Source organism: Danaus plexippus, chromosome 2 (assembly GCF_018135715.1).
Source record: "Danaus plexippus chromosome 2, MEX_DaPlex, whole genome shotgun sequence".
NCBI lineage: Eukaryota > Metazoa > Arthropoda > Insecta > Lepidoptera > Nymphalidae > Danaus > Danaus plexippus.
Window position 1 is genome coordinate 6,613,436 of NC_083537.1, and position 11,969 is coordinate 6,625,404.

Consider the following 11,969-nt stretch of genomic DNA (forward strand, 5'->3'; position numbering starts at 1 on the left):
TGGGGAATATGAATTCGTATCTAGAAGTAGATAAATAACTATTCGTTTGGTTCAAGTTCTTATAATATATTATGTATCAAACAAAAATATAACAGCACTGATGGATAATGAACCGGATAACGGACCTTGCCTTTGGAAGACTGTTCTCCACTCATCGAAAAGTTGCTGTTAGTTTACAAATGGCGACTACAAATTAATTTGTCATTAGTGCTAACAGATGAAATTCCAACTTTTCTTCGTGTTGCGCTTTAAAGTAAACCTTATATATTTTAATATTTATGTTTATCTATTTTTTTCCTTTTTCTATCCTTATTCTTATTTCTGACACAGTAATAATCTTTCACATTGATTTGCAACTTCAAAGATAAACCATAATGTCGCTTAAATAAATAAATATAGGAAAAAGACACCTCCATCTATCGCCTATATCGCATGACTTCACACGAAATGTAACGGTTATGATAAATACTCGAAGGAACTACACTGTACATCGGTGGGAAGTCTATCCTAAAAGTTATTGTTATTCGAGATATTATACAGTTTTATTAAAGCTCATTTTGTAGTTTTAAAAACGTGACAAAGCATACAAATTTTCGCTTTTACAATATTTTGAGTATTTAAAGGATAATAGTTATTGCCCGGAGATAAATATGCATATACTCCTATTCATTAAAACTTGAGTATATTTAAATTATTCAAAAACTGGCACCGTCATCTGAAAAATAATACATAAAAAAAGTTTATATATTTTTAAAAATTAAATATAATCTGGTTGTGCGTGTCAAACCTGTTTCATATTTAGTCTGTGACTTTGACTTTATCTCAAAATGTCAAAAAAATACAATTAGCATATTTTTTGGTGTTATAATTTTATTTCTACTGCTTTTAATAATATTGTTGCCAAATATATTTATTATATAAATATCATAATGTTAATTTTATAAAACATGGTCTTTAGAAATAAGAATCTTAATTTTTGTGCTCCAGCTGATTAAAAAGCGACATAATATTGTCAACATTGGGTAATAAACAGAAATTAATAAAATAAAAAAATGTAGCAAGTTGTGACTTCATGTTTCAATGATTGCAGATTTAATATTAATGAGTCAAGATGTTTGCAAGTTTAAAAAGTAAAATCAAAGAAGAAACTGGCAGTGATATAAGTAAATTAACAAGTAGTTGGCGAAGTGGCGCTTTTTTAGGCAGAATAACTCTGAGAGATGATTCCGTAAGTTCCAAAAACACTAAATTATTATCATCATATTTCGTCTTAATGGTAATTGTAACTTCTCTTATATAAATAGTGTCTGGGTATTATCTATGATAGCAATCGAGATATATTTTCTTCAAGACATATTTTATTTTTTAGTCTACAACAAGCCCATCCAGCTCTGGCGGGCCAGGTGATTCTACATCAGATGTGAGTTGAAAATTTTTCTTAATTTTGTACTAATTATGTTATATGAGATTTTGGCAACATCATTTTATTTCTCATTTTTGTGTGTGACATATTTGTTACCTCGACAGCAACAATTTCAAATAACAATTCTCACAATATATTTTCAATATAAATATCTGGAATATTGGCTTATTGAGGTTATGACTTATTTGAATTTTGTCTCTCAAAATTACATTACCAAAAACAGGCAAATTTTCAATGTATACCACAATATGTTTTGATTCTAAACACTTTCTATGATTAGATTGGTGTAGGTTTCTAAGTTATGCAAGACTTGTTTGTTATTTGGTAAGCAATAACAATTTTGGCTCAAATGATCAAAAGAATGTTCAATAATTTGTACAAGGCCATTGAAAATAATAGAATTTTTTAAGTTTGAGTTATTTTAAACTTAAAAGTTCATATTTATATTTTTTAAAGAATAATCATTAAGATTTTCATTTTTTAGAGAAAAGAAAAAAAACTATTCTAAAGAAATATTGCCTTAAAGGACATGCTATTGAAAGTACAAATTTTTTTTATATTTTCAGTCTATATCGCCACAATTGCATACATACTTGTCCGATCGGACAGGAGCTACAGTGGACCACGCAGCTTTACATCAACAATATACAGAGCAGTTGGAAGCACAGCTGAGAGAAAAGGACTTGTATTGGGAACAGAAGATCGAGGAAATGAAGTTATCATTGGCAACTGTACAAGGTACACCACAGAGGTTTTATGTTCTTTGCTATGAAGAGTGCTGTTCCATAAAAAAAAAGTGTAGATGTTTCTACGCTGTTTAAATTTACCTAATAACATGTATATTTTACAAATAAATTAAAGAGTTAATAGATAGTTTCACATGATAAAGGCTGTTCTTGAATAGGCAACAAGCACTATTCACAATTACTTAACACAATGTATACAAACAACAAAAACATATTTTATTTATTGTTTTGTTATTAATTTGTATATGAAAAGGCGAAGAAGCCCTGGCAGCACAAGCAGTAGCTCGCACAGCTCAGGCCGAAGCAGTGAAAGCTATAAGTGGTAGAGATGCCATGGAGAAACAACTAGCTGAATTCAGAACGCGACTAGCGGCAGCTGAGAGCGCACAGGACAAGCTGGATGCACTCTCAGTAAGGCTTAACATTATATTTTATTCAGTGTTGCCATTTTTTAAACTACATTATAATAAAAATACTTTGAGAACTTATGCTTTAAAAAAATTGTTTTTGACAAAATAGTTTTAGAGTATAGCCTCTATGAAAGTAATGTAAAATTACTTGTAAGAATTATATTGATTATTAAGAACCATTCATAAGTATGTAATATTAAAATGAAACTAATATTTTTCGGGTTACTACGCGTATATTCTAATCTTTTAAAACTACAGACTCCCTATATTTTGGTTACTTTACAAAAATCGTGATCACGGGCAGACAAGATGTGAATATCCCACATCTCGTCCACAATGGGAATGTTCACAATAAAACAACGCGTAGTAATCAGAAAAATATTAGTTTCATTTAAATGAATACTCGCGAAAGTCTTAGATATCATTATATTTACATAAAACAAATTTATGATTACAGTTCTATCCAATATTAATTTTCTTTAATATCCTAAAATGCTTTCATTAGGAAGAAGTGGAGCAAAGTCGTCGTGAATGGTCACGGACGCGTGCGGAACTGACCGCGGCGCTTAGTGCTGCAGATGCACGGGCACGAGACCTGGCCGACCAGCTGGCGGTCGTAAAGGCTGCCTTGCCTGTGGGGCATGAAATGCATCATATGCACGACGACGGTAATAAAAAAATAACCCAGTCTCTAACCATTTATTACTTATTTACTTTTTATATTAAAATAATTTCTCATATTCGATATCTAATGAGTTAAGCAATTTATCACGAAAATATTGAAACAGGTATTCAACCACAGAATGTTTATTGTGTTCAAAGATAAACGCGAATTTAAACCTACCGGCTGCGAGGATTACGACCGAGTTTGCCGCGAGAGAGCAGTGTTGACGCGACAACTACAGGAGGCCAAGATGGCGCTCGCTGATGTCAAGACGTCATGGAGTGGGCAGATCGCCGCGTTAGAGACACAGGTGATAAAGATATTTAATTTGTGATAAGGTCAAATAATAGTTTATTACGTTTTGATTTCGAGAGTTTTATTAATTTTCGTATAATTATAATATTGTGAGAAGTTGTTTTTGTTTTATGTGTGAAAAGATTTTTACTACTTAAACAATGAGTTATCAACCTCCAACTGTTACATTGTTCTTTTTTTTGTTATTTTGAATGTATTTAAAGCAGTGACTAAATAAATTTAACACATATATTAGGTGGCAAGAGTATCAAGACAGGCGGGAGAAGAGGGTGCGGAGAGGCGGAGAATTGAAGTAGAGAAAAAGGAATTACGTGAGAAACTTGATAGTATGGCAGCTGAACTAGAAAAAACTAAACAGAATCTCGCCAACAGTGAAGCTAAGGTTAGATAACAAATACCGACTATGTATATACTATATACATGTTGTAATCATTTTTAATCAATGCTTAAATAAGATTTATATAAAAGAAATGTCTCGTTCCAAAATATATCATCGAGAGGATTCAATATGATAGTTCAGTGTTGTTTAATTCCATGGGGTAAGTCCAATTCTACCGATGCTATTCATTCACTAAATTGTGATGTGTTTAAAAGGAAGCCTTATTAACCTAAACATTTTCATGCATGTCCATAAACGTGAAAACTATCTTATTCTAACATATTTTAATCACTGTATATAATAATAAAATAATGACTTTATCTACATCAATTACACTGAGAAATATAAAATTTGAGTGGAGTTGGTCATACAGGTGAGCCGGCTGAGTGCAGAGGTCCAAAGTCAGGCACGGGAACTGAAGACACTGAGGGCCGCCGTGAGTCAACCCTACACCATTTAGATTACCTTTTGACAACCCTAATACATGACGTCTAACATTATATGACAAACTTGTATTTTCTCATATACCTACTTTAATTTTTGAACTAATGTTCGTAATTACACTGTATTTTTATCTTACATCCAGTTGTACTGTAACATACAGTAAATTATTACAATACTGGATATTCACGTGTTTTGGTTTTTTAGATGTCTTTTTATTATTGTAGTGGCAACCCTGCTGATATATCACATTTTAGTATCTGTGCACTTTATATGCTGTATTATGTCAAGAGTAAAGAAGTATTACTGTACTGAGAATTGCTTTTTTTCTTAATTAGTTTTGCTTCAATATGTTACTACGCTTGCTTTGTTACGTGTTATAGTTTTTATCTTGCACATGATCGGTTGATAAGATAACTTGTAGCGCGTGAGCGACTTTTGATAGATTATATTTTAAATAACTTTGTAAACATTCTATATATTTGATCTATTTCATAAATAGTTATGCTTTATTCAAAAATACATTCCAATTCGTTTTAGATTAACCATTATTTAAATTACTTATTTATATACAATTTACAGAATATATAAAAACCTTTAGTCTCATAACATTTTCTAGATATTGATTGAGCAGCGTATACAAAAAGGTTTTATGTATTTTTAGAATATTTCCTACATATAAATATTCTTTTTTTATTTTTATCCCTAACGCATATTTTTTGGCATAGTACTTAAAATATTTTGTATGTGTAGATAGGTTAGCTTATTTACAGGTTCCAACAGGGTAATAAAAATTTGTTTATCAATTACAAACAGTAGAATATACTTTCAAGACTTGTTAATTCCAAAAAAAAAAAAGAATCATCTATCATTATTTTTGTTTTATTTTGAAGCATATTTACTATTTAGAATTATATTTTATGTTAATTTTTTTTGTTATTTTTATACATTTTACTATTGCACTGAATAAAGTATATTTTGTTCTTAATATTCACCATTTTATTTGTGTGCCCTCATGGTTTATAAATTAATTTATGTGTGATTAAAATGTTGCTCACATTTTTATTGACCTTCATAATATTTATGTGATGTATATAAATCTTATCTTTTTATTTGGCAAGTCTTAGTGTCTTGTGCTTCTTTTCTTTTCACTGACCGAAACTGTTTCATATTTCCTTATTAAATCAAGATTTGTTTGAAAGTACCATAGTGTTATTATTTATTCAGTTGGTAATATATAGGAATATAAAAATAAAACCATTAGTATTGTATTGTTTCATGTTTGTTTAGACTTGCACACATTCTGCTTCAATTACTTCTTTTGAAATATATGAAAACTCAAGGTGATACAAAGATATTATAAAACAATTAATCTGACCTTATCAAAACATGGTCTTGTAAAATTCACCAGCATATAGAAAAAAATTAATTGCTGTGAGCTTGGTATTAACTAACACTGCTTTTACATCACGTGCCGTTGATTTTGATCGTTTTATTAAACGAAACATGACTTCATGATATTTACTCTCATTCTAGGACATAACAACTGAGTTGGAAAATCGAATAAGAGCTCTTACAGAAGAAAACAGGGAATTGTTGGAAGCTTTGGAGACTGAGCGGGGGTTGGTGAAGGTTCTAGAAGCTAACCTCGAAGAATCGAACAGGATATGTGATGAGAGCAAGGAAGAGGTGGCCCATCTTAACACTGCCATGACAGACATGCAACACGACTATATGGACTTACAGAGGAAATATGAAAAGTAAGACATACGACTATTATAAGAGGATCCACATTCGCAAACTTTTGTCTTAATTGTGAACTAAAATACAGATAAATCTTCAGGAACAGAAAGGAGTTTATGATATATTATATCTTTATAGGTCAATGTTCTAACTTATATGATAGGACAGGGAATGTAGCAAGACCTGTTGCCTTAAAAAATAACCTGTCAATCATATAAAACTATCTCTTAATGCGAACGAAAGGTCGGTAATATATAATGAACATACAAATACATATGATCTTTTTCAGAGAGAGACGAGAAAAGGACGAGGCGTTATTAAGAAACGCTCACATGTCGCAAAACATTGAGATGAGTCAATGTAACGTGCGGTACCTAGAAAATGAAGTAGTCGACCTAAAGGCCAAGATTACTGAGGTCGAAAGCATTGTTGCGCAACACAGAGAGGTAGCTGCTGTGCTATAGAATGAAGATAAAGTTCTTATCTCAACTGATAACAACTTCCAAGTGTTATCTTATACAGCGTGTGCTATTTTTAATCGCTCCAATTTATTTAAGGTTTATTCGTGTCGTTACAGAATCAAGCCGAGTGTTTGATAATAAAAGAAAACGAAAAAGCGAGAACCAAAGAAATCGAAGATCTTCAGAGGAGAATTGAGGCTTTCACGGAAAGCGAAAATTCTCTTAAGAAAAGCATACAAGACTTAGAAACCGAAATCTGTGATAAAAATAAGGTTGACACGTTTTCTGAGATAATTCTTTCCATTTGTATTAATAATGAATTAAAGTTATACTTATAGAAATATACATTTTGAATGTTACAGAAAATTAAGACTTTAGATAACCGAATATCGGACATGAAAAAAACCCTACAGAGGGAGTTACAAAGCAGTAAGACGGATCTGACATCAGCTGAAGAACAGGACATTAGCAGACGGTAAACATCTTATTTACACCTTCCGATGCAGTGGATAAAAAACTTTCTGAGTGTTTTGTACGAAAACTGTCGCCCATATTAATTCTATAACTTTCTGCTAGATACTTGAAGCACGTTGTACTTCGATTCCTAACATCCCGTGAGTTGGAGGCGCGACAGTTGACTCGAGCGTTGTCTACGTTACTAAGGCTGTCTGCTCATGAGGAGGCTTTGCTCCGGGCAGCTCTGCCCGCTCGTACTGGCCTCGCCGCCTGGTTCCCATCGCTCAACGCATGAGATTATAATCATTCTTCAAGTGGTATGGTATCGAGCTGACCAATTCGAATGTAAACTCCCAACGCCTGGTCACCCTAAAACTGATGTCTTGGGTGAACAATGGAATTGTCTGCATTAGACGTTAATATTGTCATACTACACGTCTTAAACTACTAGTTCATATGATCAATCTACACTCAGAGTATCTCAAACTGAATCTGCTTTGTATTGTATGATTGAACATACACTCACCAGAAAACTTCGCCTTATAATCATAATAGCAATATTGTTAAAACACTGACTTTATACCCGCGTATAAAGTTTTTGAGGGTAGTATTAACAATAAACACTCAGAGAGTTGTTGGTATCACTACAATTTATTCATGTTTTTTGTGACAATCCACGTGTCGCCTGGGTCGGTTGTTACCTGTTGTTGGGCTCCAACACTGGCTGTCACAGATTACATATAAGCTACAAGGACAGATAAAATACACTACTCGCTGAATATAACGTGGACAGTTTATTTAAAGGGCCTTAAAGAGACGGATATAAAAATATATCCAAGTAAACATATTTTGGTTCTATTTTTTTGATTGAAACGCATCATGATCATGTCATAGATTTATTTTTGTAGAATTATTGAACGTATTTATTTTTCTGTTGATTTAAATTATTTACATTGTTTAACGTGAGAGATTTATTTTTAACATTCCTTAGAGTATTATTTGAATTTTGAAGCAAGTACTTACTTAATTTGTGATTTTTTGTGCGACAATTATTTATGTCTGCATTTATTTATGCTGAGAGATGTTTTAATTGGTATTCTGTATAAGTAACAATTATCAAACGAGATAATAATCGCAATATACTGAAAAATGCCTTAAGAAATTGAGTAATGCCTTCTTTATACCTAATTAATGATATTTTTTTCAAAAGCTAACTACTAAAAATTCCTTTACAAGCAACAGTCAAATTAAGGTACATAGAAGGCAGGACGTCATTATGATTCTGAAAAGTATAATTTAGTGTAAGTACTATAATTTTATGCTAATTTAATGTAAAATAAATGTACGGACATAGCATATATACGGTTGCCTTAGTCGTTGTTAGTCACTAAGCACAGAACATTGGACACACGTGGCAGCAGTTATTATTAATTGTAACAAGCTTTCCAGCTTTGTACTATTTGATATGTGATTATCAAATTTAATATAGTATTGATAATCATCAAAATTATGTAATTATTACATATATTTGTTGATGTTTTCATAATTATTGTGTTTATAGTAGGTATTAAACGACGGTGTCAGTTAATATTACAGAAATGAAAACTCATTAAACACACACGAGCTACACACTGCCTGTAAATACAACTTGTAAAGTCGATTTGAATGTAAGTGTTATTATAAAATGTAGATTTTTAAATAAAATTCCTTGTATTTTTCAAGTAACTGCTTAGTACATGTCAGTGAAGTGACAGATCAATTTTTAATTTTTTCATGTGATATTTTATTATATAAAAATGTGCATAAGAAATATAATTACACTTTTTTCGTTTTTATTATTACTATTGGATCATTAAAAAAAATTATTCTAGTCGTAAAGATGCACGAAAAAATTATTTTGTATTAGTTTTTATTTTTGGGTCAGTATTAAATTGGAAAAAGGGTTATTACTGAAAAAAATATTTATTTATCCATTTATATGGTGTATTGTAGCATCTTGACCTGCAGGGGATGAGTCTGTGTATTATATTATTATTTAGGTATGTTGTTCTATATTTTTACGCTACATTTTTGTTAAAATGAAATAAAAATATGATTATTAAAATTTACTTGGTGTTATTACCTGTAGAATATAGCCTCAAAACCTTGAGTTTTGAAAGACATAGAAAACCCTTATTGTTAGGTTACCTGGATACCCACTCTCCGAGAGAAGCAGGGAAAGGAAGTGGCGTTATATCTGTTCGCAGGCAGCTAAGTGAGAATACACTAAATATACAAATTTTGGGCCTGAAGAGTATGGAAGGTATGTCCGTCCCAATGATGCCCGTATGATCTCTTTAAAGGAAGGGTGGCAACTGTCGAGAGCACTTCGCATATGCAAGTAAGCACTGCTTAGCGATTGCCATCTACAAATGACCTAAACCTACATTGTTTAATTCTTACTTACATATTTAAGCTTACAGACCCTTTAATACGAGTGTTCATAGAGATTAATAATTCCACTCGATGTAAGATTTGGTTCTACCTGCAATAGTAAATAGTAACATTTTCGACTGCTCACTTCTAGCACCACCATCCAGCCACTGTGACCGTAATCAGTATTACTTTCTGCTTATTTTCCCATTAAAACTCGTTTTGTACGCAGAAAATATTTCTATGTTTAAAAACCAACCCAAAGTCAGGGTTTGAAAGGCACTTCCCTTGAGACCATTCGCCTAAGAAGTTCTTAAAACCATATATACTATCAGGTACTAGAAACATATAATGTAATTTTGTTTTAGCCGGGTATTGTTAACACTTTTCGCTATTTAGTTTTGATTATTTTCATGAGCACAATTTTTAATTAAGGAATATTGAAAATTTTAACTGTGAGTACTGAAGTTTGTGTTTAAATAGATTAAATACGTTACAGCATGCTCAAAGATTTGGCATACCTACCCAAATGCCAAATCTGTGTATGCTGCGGGGCGACAACAGTTCATGTCACAACGATAATAGAAATCTCTTTAAGATCGTCTGGAAAGCGTGGGTCAAGTAGGTCATATCAAAGGTGGAGGTCGTATTTACTCACAGGAGTTGTAACTATGAAAAGTTCCGTGAAAGGCCCCCAGGGTTCCGCGAAAAATTAAGATTTCCATATTGCAAAATGTGTCTCTAGTGATAATATTAAATTTAAGTTATTTACTATTCATTTTCAATTAACTTGTTTTTAAATATTGCATTCCAAAATTCCATTTCGGCACCATGTAGGTAGGGAGTTAGGGACCACTAGCGAGTGTAAGTACGAGTTCGCAAACCAGTGGCAGGGTAAGGCCACGGCGGCAGCGGACTAGAAGTTCGCTGTGCGTGTCACGTGTCGCGTCGTCCGGTTGCGCCGCTTGTCGTCTTCTCACCGCTCACGATACTCGTCGCCTCCAAATACCGCTGCGATTTTCAGCCACTCATTTTGGTAAGGCGTTACTAAGGCTGCACGTGCTCCCGTTTTTGATATCGAATTTTTAAAACTCGAAAATAAGCTATGAATAATTTCCATAGATAGTGATTGTTTATAGTTTTACGAGCACTGTTTTAAGCAGGTAAGTTTTTTACATATTATAATGATAAATCAAATGCTAGTAATATAATAATTTTACAAAATCAGGTAGATCTAGCTTAAAATATTGCTGGTTTTACTTACAGTTCACGATGGATAAATGGCTAAAATCTGGAATCGCTAAGAGGAAACGTGGTGCTAGCTTTTTGGACAGCAATGTTAATTATTTATCAATCTAATCAAGCTTTTAAGTCTCGCCTTCACCAGGAGTCAAGTGGAAAAAAAACAGAAATTACGAGTGATGCTAGTTGTTCGGTAAGAACATAATTCTATTTTTTATAATTTATTTCATCTTGTGAAAGTTACACGTATTTGTCCGCGCTTACACGAACTGCTTTTTATTTCAGGGCATTGGGGCGGAAGAGACTTCTGTTGAACAAAATCAGCAAAACACAGTGACACCATCTACAACCGACCATACTGAACGTCAAACGGGATAATTTTCACAAAAGCTTTAGCTGGTCTATGGATTTATACTGATAGGGAATGCTGAAAATCCTGATGGAAAAAGTGTTGCTTGCAGCAAGATTTGGTTTAATAGCTCCCTGGTCTCTGCAAAGCTTAAGCGTCACCTTGATACAAATCATCCTTACGCCAAAAATAAAAATATTCTTTTTTTTTTTGAAAGACAAAGAGATGTTACATCAAGCAGGAGTGACAGCTTTACAAAAATATGCAAAAACTAATAACGAAAACGCCACGAAACCCACATTCATGCTAAGTTATAAGATTGCACGAGCTGGAAAACAACAACAGCCGAGGACTTTTTTGAAACCATGCATGACTGAAAATGTTGTCTCCTCGCTTGGAGAGGATTCAGCTAAGAAAGTGGCAACCTTACAGTGTTCGAACAACATCTTATCTGACCGTATTCATAAGATTTCAGACCACATTGAAGATGAATTGATTGATAGATGGAAAGAGCCATGCCTTTGCAAAGCAACTGGACGAAAGTACGAATGTTGCTGGACTAGCAATGCTGCTAGTTTTTGTCAGATGATGAATGATGATGATGATTTGTTTCTCTGTGCTTCTTTGGAGGCCCATTCAACGGGAGAAGAAATTTTTGAAGTTATTGATGTATGCTGCGTTTGAGCTGCAGCCATGATTGGTAAAGTAAAAGGAACGCTGTCAAGAATTAAAATTGTTGCGTAAAATTGTATTTTCTAGCAGTAATTGTATTTTCATCGTCTTGGTTTTGCCGTGAAAAGAGTGCCATCGTATTTAAAAAGTCCTTGATCAAGGCATGCAAATTGCCAATTTTGTGTAAACACGTCCACTGCAGTAAAGGATATACAAAAAAAAGTTTGCAGACTTGAAAAGTCACCATCAGTCACTA

General features: G+C 32.8%; 1 protein-coding gene across 2 annotated transcripts; it reads left to right on the plus strand.

Moving 5' to 3' along the window:
- Positions 1-838: 838 nt before the first annotated feature.
- Positions 839-8,247, plus strand: LOC116779585 (golgin subfamily A member 1). 2 transcript variants are annotated; one of them, XM_061520954.1, is made up of 14 exons: positions 839-1,022; positions 1,091-1,228; positions 1,370-1,420; positions 1,990-2,161; positions 2,423-2,580; positions 3,085-3,247; positions 3,402-3,553; positions 3,794-3,940; positions 4,311-4,373; positions 5,915-6,138; positions 6,411-6,567; positions 6,699-6,854; positions 6,945-7,057; positions 7,159-8,247. In XM_061520954.1, the coding sequence occupies exons 2-14, from the start codon at positions 1,112-1,114 to the stop codon at positions 7,331-7,333; spliced, it is 1,848 nt and encodes a 615-aa protein (XP_061376938.1). In that variant the 5' UTR covers positions 839-1,022; positions 1,091-1,111; the 3' UTR covers positions 7,334-8,247. The 2 variants fall into 2 exon arrangements, with proteins under 2 accessions (XP_061376938.1, XP_061376942.1); XM_061520958.1 differs by lacking the exon at positions 4,311-4,373 and having other exon boundaries at positions 840-1,022.
- The last annotated feature ends 3,722 nt before the right edge of the window (positions 8,248-11,969 follow it).